Below are 22,332 nucleotides of genomic sequence, written 5' to 3'. Positions count from 1 at the left end.
GTATCCAGCGGATAATTACGTTTATTAAGATCCACGAAACGTTAAAAGTTTGGAATAGCAGCAGTAGTGTTTTTTCTACATATATCATATCTACTTATATCAATTTAGTGCCCTAAAATTGCTTTCATGATTGTTTGAATAATTGTTTCAGTTGTTCCTTTTGTTGACCTCCGTAATTTTTACTCCGCTCAACTCCGCTGCGTGTTCGTCAGGATCGCATTAAATGGATAATTGAAAATTTCGCCACATACGACAAAGTTTTCATCCCGAAAAATAAAAACATACAAAAATAAAGGAAAATAAACACTATTCCTCTTATATTTTCCTATTTATTAGATAAAAAGAAAAAAAATCGTGTATAAATTACTATTTGTAATATTATAGAGAAAAATAAAATGATCCATAGCTTATTCATTATTAATTCCCAAGGGTAAGTAAACTATAAAAGAAGTATTTCTTAATAAAAAAATATTTTATTTATAATTATTTTTTAATTAAAAAGGTCTTCGATTCAACTGAAAGCTCTCCCAAAAGCTTTACCTAAAAGTTTTATCATTCTTGAACACCTGGTTACTCTTTATAAGTCCCTTTATAACCGAGCATATTTTTTGCAACATGGATTATCACAGACTAAACAAAATAATTTAATATATGCTCTTGATTAACTCTTTGTGTCCAAATTTTTTAAATTGAATCAGAAAAGGGTAAAAATTACTTCAAAGAATTTTTTAAGTTACAAATATTTTTTAGTTTTCGTAACTAGAAGTATGGTTTCATGATGAAACTGGTAGGATATTAAAAAGCTTTTTTTGTTCTTAAAGTACTAAGTCTACTACACAAAATACAACTTTGAGAATTACTGTGGATCAGCATGTGTGTAGCAGAATTGAATCTTATTTTAGGAGGAACATTTACCTTAAAATGAGACATTGAATTACTTGGTCTTCCTTTCTTCTGCATAGTTTCTTTGGCAGCAATAAGACTCAATACTACTAGACATCTAAATATTTTTCTTCAATGGTAAAACCTGTTTATTCACCCCAGTGTTTAAAGAGCAACTAAGCATTTACTACACATACATCAATAAAATAAACGAAAATTTGATACCAACCATTTCTTTGATTTCCTGTCTATTTCATAAATAAACTTCAACATAATTATCTAAGTTATCAACATATCTCATGTGAATTGTAATAGACCAACAGTAGTGGAAATGAAATTGACCACTGAACTGACAGAGCGATCTAAATGATTGTTCAAAAAATTACTCCTTTTTTATCCTCCCATGTTATATATACACTATCACACAAAAGTAGAGAAACTTTTAAAAACACCATTATTAAGAGCGACAATATTTTTACTAGAATATAAGGAATTTTAAAAAGTTTCTCTACTTTTGTCAGATAGTATATATAATACCATTCTTGCTAATATGCCAGTCACAGTGGTTACTTTTTAGTTTCTTATCTTCTTTTATATCCATTTCTTCTTTCTTTTTACTGTGTCACAAGCTCAAATGAGTTTGTGCAAAAGGTCTTTTCGCAGACTCACATAAATAAAATATTTATTGAAATAGACATGATGCACCTTTCCAACTGAAACACAAGTAACCTTTCCTACTCGAGCTACCAAGACATTTTACTCATAATCTCCAGCTTTACCTGTATAAATTTGGAATTGACACATAGACTCGGCTCATCAAAGTAAGTTTCAACATCACATTTTCAAGTTTCAACACAACATGACATTTCAAGTTTGTCATAATTTGCAGAACCTTTGGAAGGAATAACAGAATTGTTATTTAGATGAATATGCCCAGTAACCAAATAAATCTGTCCCTTGATAATGTTTGACTAATAAACTAGTCTTAATTCAAGTCATGAGGACCAAAAATCTATAATACTTGGGAGATTTTTTAATCTGCATCAAAAAATTTATAGCCAGAAATGCCTTGTTGGTAGTTCACTACAATACTTTTGAAGAGTATATAAATTTGTATCAAAAATTATTAAATCATTAAGACATTAAGGAAATAATTCTAAAAATATGTCAGTTGGGCTTTCTACATCAACTGGAAGATTGTTCCAAATTATTCAGAAAATGTTTTATTATTATTAAATATTTTATATGATATATACTATACATACAAACACAAAAATCTAGTAAACTATAAAAAAGAATTAGAAACATGATCTTTCTGGTTCTTAAAGTGGAATCAACAAATTATTTAATTGTAATGATTTATTATAAGTTTAAAAGACTAAGAACCAGAAAGATCATTAAGTAAAATCTGTATTGTTGTGACAAATTCATAAAGAGTTATACTTTTTTCTTGGGTATTACATCACTTACAGTAAAAATTAATTTAATAATAATGATCACCAATACCAAAATTTTCTATACAATGACTGTCAATGTCAAATAATAATTATTCGTATCACTATACTTGGCTGTTGTATAAGTTTTCATCTAAATAAACATGGAAAACAATTTTTTCCAATTTTGTATTAATTAACTATTATGTTTTATACATAGCAAGATGATCTTGGTATATATAATTTATGTTATATCTCTAATTAAAACTCCCTTAAAGACTTAAGAAGTAACAGGCATATGTTTATTACTTAGATGCTTAGCTTTATAATATTTAAAGTGTTATATAGCTTAGATCAATTATGTTCAGATAGTCACTGCAAATTTTTTTTCTAACTTGACTTAAAATATGTATGTTATTGCTTTCTACTCCCAGTTTTTCAAGAGAATTAATTGCTGTTATACCATGTCTCCATAATATATCTCTCCAAATGAATGCCACAGCAAGAATTTTTGTATTAGTGTGAAACATACAACTATAATATTATGAAAAGTTCTATTACCAAAGGTTCATTGTCCCTTGATTACATTGTAGTAATTTTATTTTAACAATATTATAGTTCCAAATAAAGTAAATCCATTTCTCAAAATTATTAATTCAAAAGTTAATATGATATCATTAATAATATAACTAAACACACTCTAATACTAACATAATGCCTAACATCCTACCAAATTATAATGCGAGAACAAGACACTGGTGAGTTGAAAAAATATTTTACTTACCACCTTAAAGTCGTAAAACTAAGTGAAAAAGATATTTAATAAAACCTATTGGCAATATAAGGGTTAGATATACTAACAGTAGAAATAATATTAAGTTAACCCAGTTAAGTAGGAATATTATAATCTTTAATTAATTTTAATTATAAATATCTTATTGGTGTATAAATGAATAGACTTATTTGTATACAGATATTTAATTCAAAGGAACTTTTATTTTAAGAGTTTTTGGCAGGTCTTGCTTTGTTTAATTACTTTGCCTTTATTGCGGATAATTAAATTTGTATATTCCAGTTTACTAATTTTAGTTGTTTCCTTATACTGAGCTGAATATTTTGATTTAATTTATGACCTGTTAAATACTGAAGCAATCTATCTTACTTCATTATTAGGGATGTCTTCTTAGAAAAACATTGGAAAAGTGTAATATCAAGATCTGTATGTGATTACTACTTAGAGGCACAAAGAGCTAATCCTAAAGACATAAATCCTGTAATAGTCACTCCTCATCATTATCTAATATCAATACAGAGAGCTGGAGTAAGCTATGTTGCTGTTTGTATGGAAGACATGCCTCCATTATTTGTTATAGAATTTTTACACCGAATTGTTGATACATTCCAAGTAAGTCGGATTGATTTGTTGGTGACCTTTTAAACAATTTTAACTTTCAGGATTATTTCTCTGATTGTACTGAGTCTATTATTAAGGAAAATTATGTGATTGTGTATGAGGTAAATTTTCTTAGTTATTATTATTTAAGTAGAATAACAGGTTTGTTGTAGCTCTTAGATGAGATGTTGGATAATGGGTTTCCATTGGCAACAGAAAGTAATATTTTAAAAGAACTTATAAAACCTCCAAATATATTAAGGACCATTGCCAATACTGTAACTGGCAAAACAAAGTACGGGTTTGGTTTTAATCAATATTGTTAAATATAATTTATAAAATCTTTTCAGTGTAAGTGAAGTATTACCTTCTGGTCAGTTATCGAACATCCCATGGAGAAGAACGGGAGTCAAATATACAAACAATGAGGCATACTTTGATGTTATAGAAGAAGTTGATGCCATTATAGATAAGTCGGGAGCCACAGTGTTTGCTGAAATACAAGGCTATGTATGTACAGGGTATTGCATTGAAGACGAAAAACGTCATATTTTTTGTCTTTCCCCGCATTTTTCAAGAAGATTGATGGATTTTAGCTTGTAGATTTTTAAAATTGTGATAAAAAAACTATAGGATAAAAAACAAAAGACTTATGCATAAATATTGCATTTTTTAAATAGATCATATTAAATTCTGATAATTAAATATGTCTAAATATTAAAATGTATAATTAAAAAAAAAAATTATCACTCAACAGATCTCTAAATTTCACTTTTTAATTTCGGGAGTGATTGCAGATGCAATGAGTTTGTTCCAGAATTTAACAGCTCAGTACCGGTTTTAATTTCTCTTTGAAAAGTTTAGACCATTGATAACTTAAAAACAGTTAAGTATTGAGATATATTCTTATTGAACACTTCGAAATTACCAACAAAAATGTAATAATAAATTTTCCGTTTTGTAAAGCAGGCACACTTGTTAAAAAAAAGATGATTATTTGATTTTCAAATTTTTTTATTTTTCATGATATTATCTTTTTATTAGGAGGAGCTAAAATACATCGATTGGCTATCTTGAAGTTCTTGAAAAATACGGGATAAATTCAACAAATATCATGGCGTTTTTCCTCCTAAATGAATATGGAAATATTGGGACACAATTCCTATTACAGATTGACTGTTGTATCAAGTTAAGTGGAATGCCAGATCTGACCCTTTCTTTTATGAATCCTAGGTTATTTGATGATGTAAGTTTTCATCCTTGTGTCAGGTTTAAAAGATGGGAGGTAAGTTGCAAATAACATTAAACAAATCCAATTTAAATTGCTTTAAATTTTTATTAGGGTGAACGAGTTTTGTCTTTCATTCCCCCTGATGGTAACTTTAGGCTTATATCTTATCATATAAATACCCAGAGCAGTGTAGCGATTCCAGTATATGTTCGCCACAATTTGTCAATCAAAACAGGAGAGCAAGCAAGGTTGGATTTAACTGTAGGACCAAAGCAAACACTAGGAAGAACCATTGAAGGTTAGTTTATTTTTTATATCAACAGTTGTTTTATTTACAAGTTATGTTTAATATCTATTTTCTTTATAAAATAATTATATCTAATAAAAAATTTTTAGGTGTAAAGATAGAAGTCTTAATGCCAAAATCAATACTTAATTGTGTTTTAACACCTAACCAGGGCAAGTACAATTTTGATCCTGTATCAAAAATTCTGCATTGGGATATTGGAAAAATTGATGTTACAAAATTACCAAATATTAGAGGATCGGTAAGTTTATAACAGAACTATGCTATATTTAACATACCTAAATAACATTTAGTTGGAATTCATTCCTTCTTTTCCGTTATTATCTCACATTTTATAGAAAAGAATTTTGAGCACATCTTTTTATTGTAGCAAGTTTTCATGTCTTAATTTCTGTAGGTTAAAGCATTAAAAATTAATGGATACTTAGGTTGATCCACTTTTATCAGAATTGTCAGCATGTAAATAGTAAAAGTTATTTAAAGACACCGTCTTTAAATAACTTTTTCGTAAGAAGATAAAAGTTTCTGGTTGATTAATGTCTAAACCTTATTCATTTGTTATTTATTTATTTATTTATTAATCACAGTATCAACAGCCAAAAGCTACTTACAGATACCAACCTAAATACTAAGTAATATAAAGTATACTAAATTAATAGGAAAAAAACGTCTAAAAACTAAAGAAAAATGTACCAACTAAGATCATATCTGACATCTGCATAATACACATATTACAATAATAAGATTAGAATTTCCAGATTAAGAGCATTTAAAATTAAAGCAAAAATAAAAAACATACTCAAAATTCTGGAATTACGGGAATTTATCTGTTAATGGCAAAGGGGAGTTGACGAAGAATGCCAAGAAAATAAGTATTGTTTTTCAATATTTTATAAGTAGTTAACAAGAATATCTTAATGCTCCTATTACTTAAAGAAAGCCTGTCAATCACAATAAGTGTTCATTGTCCCAACCTCTACAGGGATAAACACCAAATTTCCTGCAGTACATACACTTCAGAAACTTCCTTTGCACCTCTTCAATCAGAACCACGGAAACGCTATATAGGGTAGACCATAGGATGGAGCCATACTCCAAGATTGGCAACACCAAGCTATCAAAAAAATGGAGGCTGACATCAATGTTAAGGTTCTTTGTGGTTCTAGCAATAAAGCCAGAAATCTTTCGGGCACTTTCAATCTTCGACAAAATGTGGGAAGAAAAAGATAAATTATATCAAATATAAGTACTTTTATTCAGTTACTCTTGCAATCGCAATAGGGCTACTATTGAGGGTAAATGATATGCAAGCACACTTACTGACATTTAATTTAAAGCTACGAATATCACACCAGTTAGGAACATCAGAGAAATAATTTTGTAAGTTGTGACAGTCTTCAATGCAGTCAATCTGTAAAAAGTTTTGAAATCATCAGCAAGTAGAAGATCCTTTGCTTTTTTAATGTTACATATTAAGCTGTTAATGGTCAAAAATAAAAGGAGACCAAGATTGGAACCCTGAGGAAGCCCAGAGGTGCTCTTATTTATTTATTTATTCTTGCCAAAAAGTACAAGCTCTTACACAAGTCAAAATACAGAAAAAAAGCATTACATTACAATTAACATTACAATAATAAAACCCATGCAGTAAATATATAATAAGATAAGATAATCTACAATTCAAGTAAATATACATCAAGGATTAGGCATTAAGCATTAAGTAAAACTAACAAATACCGTAAAAAACACAATACTCCTAAAAAGCCACAGTGAAGTGAAGAAATGCCTCAAAAGAGTAAAAAGGGTTGTTAATTAAGAAATCTTTAACTTTATTTTTGAATATACAAAGTAGCAGAACCCTTACAGAGGTTGGCAGACCTTTAAAGAATTTTACTGAGTAGTGCAAACCCCAGTTCTTGATCTGGAGAGTCATTTATCTTAAAGATAAAATGACCTAGATCCCTTAATCTCAACGTCTTGGAACCTCTTACTCAAGTATGACCTAATTAATTTAATAATGTATATAGGTACATCTATGTCTGACAAATATTTTAAAATCATGCGTTGTCACACATTATCAAAAGCTTTTTCATGTCAGTATATATAACGTCAACTTGTGATTTTTTATTGATAGCTTTATGGACAAAATGACAAAAGGCGGTGAGATTTGTCAAGGTTTTCTTTCTAAAAACCCGTGTTGACATGACGGTAAATAGCGGCCTGAGATGTCATGAAATAAACGCCCAAAGATAATCAACTCGAAGATCTATGATATAGCGCTCATAGTACTGCTAAGGCGATGATTTTTTATGTCTAGAGCCGGATTTGTGAATACGAAGAATTTTACTAATCTTCTACTTATCTGGAAAGGTTGAGGTTTTGATGATTAGATTAAGAAGATGCTTAAAGGGTTATAAAAAATAATCACGTCAGCCCTTCATGTTATATGCTGGAATGTCATCAGAGCCTATTGCTTTATTAGCTTTAATACTGCTGACCGCTTTAAGAATTTCATCTTGACATAACTTGAAAAATGGCATAGGAATCGTGGGTGAACAGTATAAGTCATTATCAATTATAAACACTGACCTGAAAAAATTGGCAAATCCATCAGCAACCTTTTGAGGATGAAATCTGCTCAAGTTGAGAACTTGAGTAGATTTCATCATCAAAAGTCATTTTCTCTAAAATGTTTTTCTCTAAAATGTTAGCGGACTCACGCAGACATTTAACAAAAGACCAAAACAACTTGGGAATTCTTCCTTTCAAACCAGATTCCACATCCCTTAAAATAGTTAGCATAGGCATCTTTAATTTTCATTTTTACATCAGCTCTAGTGGATATCTGCAACTTCCAATAGTTAGTTCTGAATTTTTTAGTTTTAAGGAAATATTTGTATTTGAGCTTGATAAGGTTAATAATTTCTTTGGTAAACCATACTGGATATTTTTTATTTATTTGGGTGGTCTTAGGAACGGATTTACTGAAAATGTCCGCATAAGTAGTATAAAAGACATCCATAACCATATTTATTTCAGAATAAGATTTAAGGTGTTCCCAGCTCTGAGAGGCAAAAAGATTATACAATAATAAGAAATTAATTTTTTAAAATTGAATTTAGTACTAGGTTCAACCGGAATGTGGAACCGTGGATGTTCTTTAAGCTTGAAGCAAACGCCTAAACATGGATGGTGCCCGTCAATAGAAACCAGGGAATCCTCTACACCTTCCACTGTTATAGGGAAAGAAATGAAATTAGAAACTACTGGTTTAGGTACTTTCTTTTGATTATGAAAAGCTCAGGAAACAACCATTAGGTTTTCTAAAATGAAGTTTCACTAAGCAAAGAAGAAAAGTAGTAGTTGGTAGCTAAACCAGTTGTTTGCTTGTAAAACGAGCTCTTAAAACTTTCTTTCTCTTTCTTTCTTCTTCTAAAAGAAATTCAGATTAAATTACATGGAATAAGCAGGACTATTTTCCAAACCACTATGTTAGGGTCTGGGTTGGCAAAAATTAAACGATGATTTATTAAATTAAAAAATATACTTAACTATGGAGACATACAACCAGTGGCGTCTACTGGGGTTGGTGTTTGCTGATAAGCACTAGAAATCAAATATTACTTGACTCGTACCAACCAAAAACTGTGTGAAAATTGATCTGAATTGTAAGTTGATATCTATCAAATGTAATTCATTCTTTTTGCTGAACTCAGTATGTAAGGAGCCTGGCTCCGTGGAATTCATTTGTACCTAATAATTGTTATTATTTTGCTAGTGCCTCTCATCTGGCTGTAATATTAAATATACAGGATAGTATCGTATCGTCTATATAAATATATAGACGATCTCTATACAGATCTTCTCAAGGGTGTAACTACCAAAATTAAACAGGCTTTGCGGAGAAAAAAAAGGGCTGAATGCTAAGAGAAGGATCATAAATTGGAGAAGCTTCAGAAGGATAATGCTGTGATAATTAGGAGATTACAGAAGGATGTTGATGACGATTTGAACGAACTTCTGAGCAACGATTTGAACGAACGAAAGAGCTGAGCAATCTTAAAAGAAATTTTTTGACGAGCATCCAAACTCAGAAAGCGTAAGAACATGTAACATGTAACAACTTACCGAATGTACCAGAGGATTCCACAGTATCCCAAAATTCGTGGTCTGCCTCCAGGGACCTGAGAAGACCCATTGAGGTGGTGATCGGAGATGACAATGATATCGCGGTTTTGCAACTCTACTGAAAAATCACACCAACAGAGCTTTTGATATTAACTGTCAGCTAGCCACCTTTGATGGGTTTAACAGGTTCGGTGCGGGGCGGAAAAAGCGGGTAAATACGTCATAATATTTCTTTTTCAGTGTCTTCAGTTATACATTATGTTCAGTTTCTGGTGCTCGAATAATGCTTTTGCTTGTTTCAGGGGTCGCTTGATACTGGAGTATTTCTTGATCAATGTAAATTTTCAAACCTATTTATAAATAAAATACCGTGGAATATCCCCTCTGCCATCGCCTTGTAATTTGTTTATTGCTTGTCGTCAGGTTGACGTGATCTATGTATACCTGTGGAAGGCCTCTGACATAGTCTGCCATTAAGTTCTTAAGAAACTGGAGCAGATTTGCATATCTAGCTAATACCTGGATTTGGTCTTACCTCCGATGTGATTACGGCGACGTCGGGCGTGCCCCAGGAAATGTCGTATCCTCTGCTCTTTTTGCTGCTTATCAGCAATGTGCTGTCTTGTTTTAAGAATTCGTTGTGTTTGATGATATAGATTTTTAATTTTAGAGAATTAAAGTTTACTCGGTGGTGACTGATGATCATAGAGCCCTGCAATCTGTCCTTGACAGACTGATAGTATGGTGTCAAAAATAACTTCCTTTACACCTTATAAACTCCTCCTTTGTGGTATCTAGAGTCCGAAAAAGCGGCAAAAGAAAGCTCATTGCTTCTTGCTCAAGTTGGTCAATGGAAGAATCTGCAGCGAGTGGTTTTTGGAGTCCGTTCTATTTCTGATCGTACTAGGCACACTAAGCCTTTTCACCCAACGACCCACAGAACGAATTATGGTCAAAGGGTCTTTATGACGGTCAATTGGTTCCTCACTACAAGAGAGAACTATCCAGATTGTGAATTTTCTAGGCAGAGCCTGGCATTTTGAATAGAAGTTTACCTATTCTAAAACTTTTATATATTCAAAAGAAAGCTGAAACAGCGGAATAATTTTTATAATACCATTAAAAATTTACTACCCAATTTAAAAAACGACATATTTACACAAATATAACAAAACTAGCTAAATTCCCGCGACGTTGCTCGCGTGGAATTTGAAAATAAAAGAAAAGGCTACTGAAGGACTTCTTTGTAAACAAGTTTTTTGTTTTGCCTTCTTGTAATGTGTAAAAATATTAATTTTCAACGCTATAAGTTTAAAATGAAAGAATTCTCGCAGCAGAAGTTTTCACCCCATTCCACCCCTTCAAGGTGGTGACATTTTCGAGAACCTGTTGTTTTCATTAAAACGAAATTAAATTGTAGTGTTTTGTATTTTTTTTCCGCAAAGCAATGAATTTAAGGATAAAAAAAGATGTTAAAATTTTAAAGGGTGGTTTTAACCCTTTAAAAAAAAAAACAAAAAATGGAAATTAAGTAAAAAAATAAAATAAAAATGACGTGTTTCGCCGTTTTTTAAAAAAGTACATAGTCTTGAAGCTATTCCCCTCCTGATGGAATCTCAAAAAATCCCTTCTTAGTGGACGCCTACATAACCATAGGAATGTTGTTGTTCCCAAATTTCATATATCTAGGTTTTACCGTTTGGGCTGTTCGTTGATTATCAGTTAGGACAAGTCTTTTTATATATAGATAAATTTGTTTTATGGTCGTTTGTAGAAAAAACAAAGAATTTTTCCATACATTTTTCTTTATCAAAATGTTTTATTAAATGATTTATTTAATTTTATTGGCTAATGCCTATCAAAATTTATTTAATGATATTTTTTACAATATGAGAAGTAAATAATAAAATCACTAAAGAAGAACATCTAAAGATACAAAGTGTATAATATCAACAAAATACTGCATCCAACAGAGATACATAACGTTCATAGCCCGGCGCTAATCTCGTGCGGTCGAAACAACCAATATTCACACTTATCAAGGAAGACTGTTAAGAGATGGGACTGGATAATTAGTATTGATGTTTTTTTTTAATTGAAGTTTTAACTTACGTTGTGTGAATTGAGCCTTATAGAACAACTCCTGGTGACATCCCAAAATTACATAGCACAAGTTAAAATGGCAGTAGTTTGAATGAACAACATTGTTTATGTTTATGCCTTATATTCTAACTAAAAAAATATATAGAACAGGATATCATAAAAGTCAGCGCAGGGTGTTTCCATCCTTCCATAATTATATGGTAGCTAGATCCATTATTCGTCTACTCCATTTTTGGATTTTAAAATTTTTTTTTTAACTATGACTATTCCTTTCTAACACAATTTTTGAGGCTTCTTCATACATTTAGTTTGTCCCAACACCTGAAAGCGCACTCGTTTTTGTTCATATAATAATACTTTTAATCTTATTGATTTAATTATTACAGATAATGAATTTACTGTAAAGAAAATTGCTTCTCTACCTATTTCAGATACAATCTTTTAGAAGAAATGAAATATGTCAAGAAAATAAACCATCATAATGTTATCAGCGATCATCTAATTAATAAATATGCACCAATGCAGTCCAAAAAATTACCGAATGCGTCTTATACTCACTCAATGGATCACTAGTAACATTAAATTACTTATTAGATTAAGAGATAAAGCTCATAAAAGATATTTAAAGTATAAAACAGAAAGTTGTATAAGTTACTACCGTAATTTTACTAAACATGCAATTATTCGTGGAAAGAATGCTAACTTTAAAAGTTTATGAGAAACAAAAGTGTAAAGGATTTGGAAATACTATAAAAAGATTAAATATTATACATAGCACTAATTCTAAAATTCCTCCTAATTTAAATAATGCTAATATACTTTACTCATTCGAACATTTACCTAGTAGCACTTCAAATGACCTCATTCATTTTTATCAGAATAATATTAACTCTAACGTTTTGCTTTTAAATATCATTAATACATGTATTTTGGAAAATACATTTCCTGACTTGTGGAAAAAAGCTATAATCAAGCCACTAGCCAAAGTTTCCGATCCTGAGAAGCTTAAAGATTTAAAGCCTATTAGTATTCTACCGGTTGTTTCCAAAATCTTGGAAATAGATATTTATAATCAGATAATAGAATTTTGTGATTCTCATATCATTCCAAGGTGTCGGTAGTCCGGTTTTCGTAAACAGTTTAGTACAACTGCTTGTCTTGTAGAGCCTATTAATGATATAAGACATAATCAATATAAGAAACTTACATCTTGGCCATGTCTTCTAGACTTGCAATTTTGCAAGTAACATCTTATAACTAAATATATCAAATCATTTACTAAAGTCTAGAAGACATGGCCAAGATGGCTTTTCACATAATTCATTTTCTTAAAGTCTTACCTGTCTGATAGATTTTATTGTGTTGTAATTAATAATCAGCATTTAATTTCAAAATCGTCCTGAAGTACCACAAGGCTTTATTCTACGAAAATAATAAATTTTCATTGTATGTAGCTGATATGACAACAAAATTTACTCATACAAAATTTCAGCAGTATGCTGAAGATTCACAAATGTATACGCCATTTTGTCCCAATTCCCTACCTCTTTCCCAAGCACAATTTTATGATGATCTCAATAATATTGTTAAATATGCTGAAAATCACAATCTAAAGCTGAATGCAAATAAATCATGTGCTTTTTTCTTAGCATCCCATAAAATTCAAGTCGAAGAATAATATAAGGAATAACTATACTCTAAAAATCCAAAATACAAATTTACCAGTAGTGGATGAAGCCAAAAATTTAGGATAATTGTTGATAGCAGCTTAAGCTTCTTACCCCATAAAAATAACAAATTAAGCACTGCTTATATGGCTGAATAATCTAAAGCGTCACATTCCAGCCAAAAGTAAATACTTCTTATGTAATACATTAATACTATATCTGTTTGACTATTGCGAGGTAGTTTAGAATAAAGCAATTACTAGTGCAGTTTCTAATTTTTAACCAAAAACTGAAAAGTTCCTGTATAAGGTTTTCTTACGGAATATCATATCGAAGTCGCATAAGTTCTTTTCTTAATTTTCACTCGTATCTAAATATATTATAGAGATGCAAGTGCAAAACTCTGACCTGTCTCAGTCAAATCATAGCTTAGTTTACAAATTGAGGTCACTTGGCATGGAGCTTAATGAACTAAAAACTAGTAAAAGCATCTTGTTTAGGAACATATCTTCCTTAATTATCGAAAATGAGAAGCATGTTAAAAGTATCGTAAACCTTTTTTTAATTAACTCTCTCCCAGATCGCGCCGATTAGGGACTCCAGATTGTACATTTTTCTGCTGTTTCTGATTCTTTGCTGTGTCCTTAGTGGAACTCAGCAGTGTCAGCGGAGAAACGGCTTCTGTTGAACCTGCTTTAAATATGCCGTCAACTCGCGAAACTAATTTAAGCCCAACCCTTATCTTCGGACGTAAAAGGCGACTACTTCTTCTTTGTGACCAGATGGGTAGACGCTTGGACTACAAAATAAGAGTAATCCTTGATGATTCATTCGCGGTCCAAAGCATTATCAAGCCATTTTCCTCCTTTGAGAGTGTCTGGGGGAACGTTGAAATATTGACGAAGAACCTTGGGATGGAAGATTATGTGATTCTATTCGCCGGTTATAACTACTTCTGTGATAACTAATTCCCTAAACTTAAGTTCATTGTTAGTAAATTAAAGTACTCGTTCATACTAACGTTATCTTAAGCACTCTGATTTGCTTTAAAAACTCCAGTAAATGTCTTAAGTAAAAGTAAAATTAAAAGTTTTCATTATGAGCTTAACAATTTAGTTTTTAATTTCGAAAAGTTTTCTTCTACCAGAATGAGTTTTATTAATAGTTGTAATGTAAAAGGTAGGATACGCTTTAACGTTGAACTGGCGTGGCTGATCACTTCAGCAGTTCAGTTTCCCAGTATCAAAAATCTTTTATATATTAAACTTAACGACACCGAAGTATAGTTGCCTCAAGTATTCATAATTCTCCAACCAGTGATGCCTCAGCTTTGACTTACTTATACATCTTGCCAACCCAGGTTCCACTAATGCCACATGTGTAAATTTTCAACAAGAACTTGCAGAGATTGTTGCCACTTATGTTTTCGCAGTCTTTTATCAAAACTGTAGAGGTATTAAGACCAAATTAAACAAAATGAAATATAACATGCTACTTATTGATTATGAATTAATTAAATTATTTGAAATCTGGCTCAATGAATCAATTAATACCGTTGAGTTTACTTTTGGCAATAGACTCATTTTTAGAAAGGATAGGAGGAGGTTGTTAATGAATAAATCTCAGATGGTGTGTCGCTCACAATTGAGAGTTGTTTGATTGCCATAGAACTAAAGATTTTTGATGCTGATCAGGAAGCGTTATGTGTTAGAATAGTACTTTATTGATCTCGTTATTGCATCTTTCAATGGTGTTCAGGTGGAAGGTGTAGACTGTAAAGGATTCTCTGGTTCCTATTGACGGGCACCATCCATTTTAGGCAGTTGCTTCAAGCTTAAAGAACGTCCACGATTTCTGCAAGGTTATACCTAATACTAAATTCAATTTTAAAAAAGCTAATTTCTTATTATTGCATACATAACCTTTTGTGCCCCTCAGAGCTGGTAAGAGCTTAAATCTTGTTCTGAAGTGAATATGGCTATGAATGTCTTTTATTCTACTTGGAGGGGACATTTTTAATAGATCCGTTCCTAAGACCAGCCAAATAAATACAGAATATTCAGTGTCGTTTACAAAAGAAATTTTAATCTTATCAATTTCAAGCACAAATTTTCCTTAAAACTAAAAAATTCGGAACTAACTATTGGAAGTGCAGATACCGATCCACTAGAGCTGCTGTAAAAATTAAAATTAAAGGTGCCTATGATGACTATTTAAGGGATGTGGAATCTCGTTTGAAAGGAAATTCCAAATTGTTTCGGTGTTTTGTTAAATCTCTGCGTGATTCTGCTGTCATTCTAGATGAAACTCTACTCATCAAAAAACTCTACTCATCAAAACCTCAACTTTTCCAGATAAGTGGATGATTAGTAAAGATCTAGTAAAAGGCCGCATTACATCATCTCAACACGGGTTTTTACCAGGAAAATCTACCTTGACAAATCTCACCGCCTTTTGTCAATATATCCATGAAGCTATCAACAAACTCACAAGTTGACGTTATATATACTAACATGCAAAAGGCTTTTCATAGAGTGAGACACTGCATGATTTTAAAATCTTTGCCAGACTTAGATATACCTACATAATTAAATTGATTACGTCATACTCGGGTAAGAGGTTCTAATACGTTGGAATTAGGGGTTTATATCATCTATCTTTAAGAGCACACTCTGGGGTTCCTCTGGGTTCCAATCTTGGTGTCCTTTTATTTTTGACGATCGTTGGCGGCTTAATATAACATTAAAAAAGCAAAGGGTCTTCTACTTGCTGATGATTTTAAGTGTTTTTTTTACAGATTGCCTGCATTGAAGACTGTCGGCTTACAAAATGATTTATCTGATGTTGCTAACTGATGTGATATTCGTAGCTTTAAATTAAATGTCAGTAAGTGTGCTTGCATGTCATTTATCCTCAATAGTAGCCCTACCCTACTGCGATCAGTTATATCTTTAATGATGTGAAACTAGACAGAGTAATCGAATAAAAGTAATTTTTGAGTATGGCTCCATCATATGGTCTGCCCTATATAGCGTTTGGATGGTTCTGATTGAAGAGGTGCAAAGGAGGTTTCTGAAGTGTATGTACTACAGGAAATTTGGTGTTTATCCCCCTAGAGGTTGGGACAATGAACACTTATTGTGTTTGACAGACTCTCTTTAAGTAGAGAGAAGAGAATTAAGATATTCTTGTTAACTATTTATATAAAATATTAAAAAACAATAGTGATTGTGCTGACATTCTTCGTCAAATCCCCTTTGCCATTAACATATTAAATTCTCGTAATTCCATAATGTTTTATTTAGCGTATCCAGAGCGTACAAAGTGACCCATATATAAACTCTGCTATTATTTTAACTTAGTATACTTTATATTACTTAGTATTTAGGTTGGTATCTGTAAGTAGCTTTTGGCTGTTGATACTGTGATTAATAAATAAGTAAATAAATATGGAAAATAGCCGAAAATATCATTTATACTGCTTTATTTATTGCATAAACTGGGCAACCACCGTACTTAAAGACCTATTGAATATTTGCGATCACTTCCACAATACTAGATATTTTAATCGCTATACAGTAGACAATTATCGTACAGCCGCGAATCAGCGTTCTTTCAGCTTTGTTGCTTTTTAAATGTAGAACTATCTACCTGCTTATGGATATGCATTCATAGTTCGTTCCTTGATATATATGTGTCTACTAGTATTACAACTGACATTCGTTTTTCGCCTCTTCCTGCTTCTTCCTCTTCTCTTCGTTTCCGCCCCTTGCCTTTAGCATCCATGCGTTTTTTTATGGGAAAAAAGTAAATATTTCATGTGGTCAAATTAAAATATATTTTCTAGGAATGCATCACATAAGTTGTTTTTTATTTTCATTGGGTTTATGTATCGGTTCCATCAAAATCGAGAATGCATACCTATCTGCTAGGAAATGAACATTGTAATTTAGTAATTAACATTTTGTCCTTTTTTTTTAGCAAACAAATGTTTTTTAAATTGAGTTGAATTTGAATTATAAAATATTAACATCGTGTTTTTGTTATCCGCAAAGCTATTCTATGTAGCGTAGCGCCTATAACCAGATTCGAATCCAAAAAGCAATAAACATAAATTACTAAAATAATGTCAAAGTAGCAACCTTAATGACCTACATATCTCTTCATTTCATTTGTCACGTATTCGAGGTAAATACCGTTTTTTTCTTCTAGGTATCGATCGCGAGCGGCACCAATACAGCCGAGATCAATCCATCAATAAACGTTCACTTTACTATTAGCCAGTTGGCAGTTAGCGGACTTAAAGTAAACAGACTGGACATGTATGGAGAGAAATACAAGCCATTTAAGGGAGTTAAATATATGACCAAAGCAGGCCGATTCCAAATAAGAATGTAGCTTGGGAAGCCGACCGCTGTTGTTGCAGATAACGATTTATCATAAAGGATAATGTCTTTTATTTATTGTTTTAAGTGTTATAGTCTGATTTTTTATTATCAAATTGATTTTTATAAAAAAAAAACATGTGCATCGTTATAAAATGTTTTTTCATCCAAGTTATATTTTCTTAGATTAATTTATATTTATGAACTTTATAATAACCTTCAGATTGATATTAAATTAAATGATCGTATGGTTAACTGATTATCATTTTCCAAGTTGAACCCTTGATATTATGTTGTGCATATATGAATGTTATCTTAATGTGTTTCTATATCAGAGAAATGCAACTACTTACAAATGGAAATATAAACTAAATCGAGTAATGTAAAGCTATCATTTAAGTTGCAAGAAAAAAATTAAATTTTAGCTTTCGATTATGCATGCATATACAGTTAAATATAGAATAAGCAGCTAAAATACTGAACTATTAATTTGTAAATCCGGTATTTATTGAAACAAAAAATGTAATATATCTCTTTCAACGTTATATTTCGCATTCAAATGAAAACATACATCGCATCACAAAAACTAAATTTGCTATCGTAGTATTTTTTTTAAAGGGCGAGTATTTTTACTCTATGTCAAAAACTATTAATACAATAAAAATTACCAATAGTGTAAAATAAAAAAGTATACAGGGTGTACCGAAAGTAATGGGACATAAAACAACACTAGATTCCTTACGTCAAAATAATGTGATTGAGGTTAACTTGCCGTATCCTAACTTTAATAGTAACTGAAAAACAGGGTGTCAAAGTATTATTTGATTTATCGCTTTTTTCTCATAGGTCCTGATAAACCAATTGACATACTGACATGAAATTTAAAACATACGAGTTTTCTAAATAGAAAAATTTAATTTCGTATACAGTTTTCGTGTTTTCGGTAGAGGGCGCTCGTTGCGTTAGTTTTTACTTTTTTAGAACTCCTAACTTTTTTTCAGCCCCGTATACCGGTTCAAAAAGTATCAAAATAAATTCTTTTTTTAAACATAAAAAATTTATACCTTATTAAAGTCGTTAGGAGCAACCATTTTCAACAATCACCATTTTTCAAAAAAAAATTAAAATAATATTTATTTACTACTTTATTTAAATCGCATGTTTGGCGTTGGAGACAAGTGTTTATATTATTTATTTCAAACTTTTTGAATGTGGTACAAAACTTTTAAAACGAGTAAAAAAGTTTTTCTCTTAAGTTTAATTATTTAAGTAATGTCTAGGCATAATTTGTTTACCAATTTGGAGATCTGTGGTATGGTTTGTGGACGGCATGCAAGACGCAGGTATCGGGAAATATTTCCAGATAGACAACAACCAAACCATAAATTATTCTAAAGAATTTATAGTCGACTAGGAGAAACTGGATAATTTGGGTCAAAAATGCCTGTTTTGGGCCGCCCAAAAAAATATTTCTTAAGAAAAGGAAGAAGAAATTTTAGCATAGCAAATCCCGGACTAAGTACTAGGCGAATAGTGGCAGCTACGGGTGTAAACAAATCATGTGTTGGTGAAGTACTTCAGAAAGAAGGCCTCTATCCATACCATTTTACACCAGTTCAGCGTTTGATGCTACCAGATTTGCCAGCCAGAATGCAGTTTTGTCGTCAGTTTAAAAATATGCAAAACGCAGATCCAATGCTTATTAGCAAGACTGTTATTCACAGACGAGCCTATATTTACTAGACGCGGCGTATTTAGCTTTAGAAATGCTCATCCCCCATTCAGGTGTCAGTCGTCATTTCCAGCATGAATTTAAAGTTAACATTTGGTGTGGTGTTATTGGAAACGATATAATAGGCCTAATTTGAACGAAGACTCGTACTTACGGAGGTCTTTAAGATATATCATTAAATGTTAGGCAGAATGTATTTTATGCCAGTGCATTTTTCTTGACAACTACGCAATTACCTTGACGAACAATATCCCGAACGTTGCATTGGCTTCGGAGGACCTTTGCTTTGGCCTGCGTGTAGTCCAGACTTAAACCCCATGGACTTCTGTATTTGAGAATATTTGAAATCAATTGTTTATGATAGCCCTATAAATACTCAGTGGTATTAATGTTCTGGTTTTAAAGGTTAAACTTTAGTAGATCTATATGAGTGCATCTTATGATTGTTTTATTCGAATGGTATAATATGATAACCTTAGGTCATTCTCTGCAGTTCTCATAGAAACCTGCGGATACACGTTATAGACCATAATGAATATAATTATTAATTGTCTATACTTTATTGGTTGTATATAATTTATAATTATATATTTTTGCAAAGATACTATTTTTAATATATTGTTCTAAATACACACACTAATATTACTATTACTAACATTGACAATTTTTCAATCATCTACAAGAAAAATACTCGTTAAATTAAATAGTCCAAACTTTATAAAATATGTTGTTTTATGATTACGTATAGAAATATTAATACAAATATTCCCATCCCCAAAAAAATATTTTTTTATATAAAAATTTAATTAATCTTAAACGATCCTGTGTGATGTAAGATATATCTGACTATTTAGGATTTTTAAAAAACGACGTTTAAAGTTGCAGTATTATATTCATTATTAGATTCAAATGGGTTATAAATAAGCAATTATTATACAATCAATGTTTTGAACAAAGTATACGGAAATTATTGTCTCGAAAAGTGCTATTCTCCTAGAAAATAACAATAGATTAACAGTACATTTAGAAAACAATTTAAACTTATTGTTCATTGGTCTTAATAAAATTCTCAAATTTTGAATTAATATTTATTTTTTATAGTTTCATTTGAGGGTCAACAATTTAATCGTCCGACTTATATCGTATTAAGTATTTTTTCAGAAGACCTGGAAAACCCAAACATTTTGGAACATTTTTTTGATGTTTTTGTACTTATCATAAAATAAAATTTAATAAGACAAGATATATTAATACTGTTTGATCTATATGGCACAACATGAAAAACGACTAAAAGATTTTTTTACTTAATTTTTAAATTTTTGAAGGACTGAATATTCTAGGACTATAAAGCATTTAGTGCGGGCTTTCAAACGGCATGACCCCTTTTCAGTTTAATTTTATTTTTAAAACTTCAAAATGGCGGCGGGACGCCATTTGAAAAGACGCCATTGCGGGAGGAATAATAAGAGCCGCACTGTATATAGTAAATGCAAGGAATTTCGAGTAATTGAAAAACTAGTGAACAAATATATAATAATAGGTGGATATATTTTGCATATTATCGAGGTTGTTTATAATATACATAATTATTCGTCGTACTTAGATATTTAAAAGCAATAGTTACTTCAATTACGTATTGTTTCACATAGTAAATATCTTAAAGATCATTTGACTTATGTATGGAAAATTATACTTAAAATGTACCTAGATTTATCTAAAATCGAAGAACCTAAAAATGTAATAATATGTTTCATTGAAATTAACAAAGTGATACAGCATAAGCGGCAATGCCTAAATTATCAAAGTATTTTAGTTGTGTGTTCCCCAATGATACAGCCATGTGTCTAAATTTTCAACATTTTCCTATATCGATGCGGTTTCCGGAAAACCACCCTGCATATATTGTATTATTGAGTTAAGTTGAAACGATAATAATGTAAACTACTCCGTACGTTTCTTTTACTAATATATTATAGTATATATAATATACTATATTCGATAACTTGATTTTTTCCAAAAAGCTATGGCAATATTTATATACGTAATTATAATTAATTAGTAAAATTATATTTTTATGCATAATTATAAATTTATAATATGTATATATATAATTGTAAAAATTTATATAAATAAAGCAAAGAATCCGGAATAAGCATAGTTCCGCTTGAGCTTTATAAGAAACGTGGCTTGCATCATAATACGGATATGAGTGGATAGGATATGAGTACAATGATAGCAAAAACAGTTATTTCTTTTTAAATCGATTACTCATTAAAAATCATGAATTTATTATAATTCCTACGATCCGGTTAGCTTGAAACGTTGACGGTGCACGTAGACTTAAAATCGCGGGTCAAATAATAATGAGTATGTTTACTACCTTCTAAAGATGGAATGATGAGGTTAAGGAATAAGGGTGAAATAATAAGGCATTATGAAGAATACCAAGGGTGACATAATTAAGTTTGCCTAAGTTGGGAGTTGGCTAGGTTTGCCTCAAATTTATTCGGATGTAAAGTTTGCTGAAGCGGTTACTAAGCATAAAAAACAACATAAATCTGCATTTCTTTATATCGCTTATAATGCGAACAAAAATTTAAAAAAAAATGTCTATCAAAAATTAAATAATTTATTTCTGATATATGTATATCCGTTAAGTCAAAACATCGAATACGAATCATTAAAATTTTGGATATTAGCAATAACAAAGCTAGAATTAAAAACTTGTACACTAAAACATGCTAATTATTTAAAATTATTCACAAAATACATTATTGAAAATTGAATTATTCTGAATTTACTCCGATTTATGCATCACATATTATCCCTTACACCATAGCGACCCACGTCGTCTTCCCGAGTGGTGCGGAGGCAATCATAATATGCTCTGCATACTTGCCGGGCGATGCAGCAGAACAATCTCCTCCACATATGGCACTTACACACAAACCAGAGAGACTCTTGAAGTCTTGGTACAAACACCCTTCCCTGGATCCGAATTGCTTCATCACTTTGGAGAAAATGCTGTGCATTTTTGAGAAAACCTCGGCGATCATCTAAATTAAATTGGC

The 22,332-nt window shown here is 31.1% G+C and overlaps 1 protein-coding gene across 1 annotated transcript; it reads left to right on the top strand.

Moving 5' to 3' along the window:
- Window positions 1-111: 111 nt before the first annotated feature.
- Window positions 112-17,784, top strand: LOC126736075 (AP-3 complex subunit mu-2). Its single transcript, XM_050440281.1, has 9 exons — window positions 112-430; window positions 3,489-3,720; window positions 3,771-3,830; window positions 3,882-4,003; window positions 4,059-4,218; window positions 4,880-4,993; window positions 5,051-5,237; window positions 5,336-5,487; window positions 17,357-17,784. The coding sequence occupies exons 1-9, from the start codon at window positions 396-398 to the stop codon at window positions 17,540-17,542; spliced, it is 1,248 nt and encodes a 415-aa protein (XP_050296238.1). The 5' UTR covers window positions 112-395; the 3' UTR covers window positions 17,543-17,784.
- The last annotated feature ends 4,548 nt before the right edge of the window (window positions 17,785-22,332 follow it).

This window comes from Anthonomus grandis, chromosome 5 (assembly GCF_022605725.1).
Source record: "Anthonomus grandis grandis chromosome 5, icAntGran1.3, whole genome shotgun sequence".
Lineage (NCBI taxonomy): Eukaryota > Metazoa > Arthropoda > Insecta > Coleoptera > Curculionidae > Anthonomus > Anthonomus grandis.
Note: the sequence above shows the minus strand (reverse complement) of the source record. Positions and strands in the feature narration are given on the sequence as shown.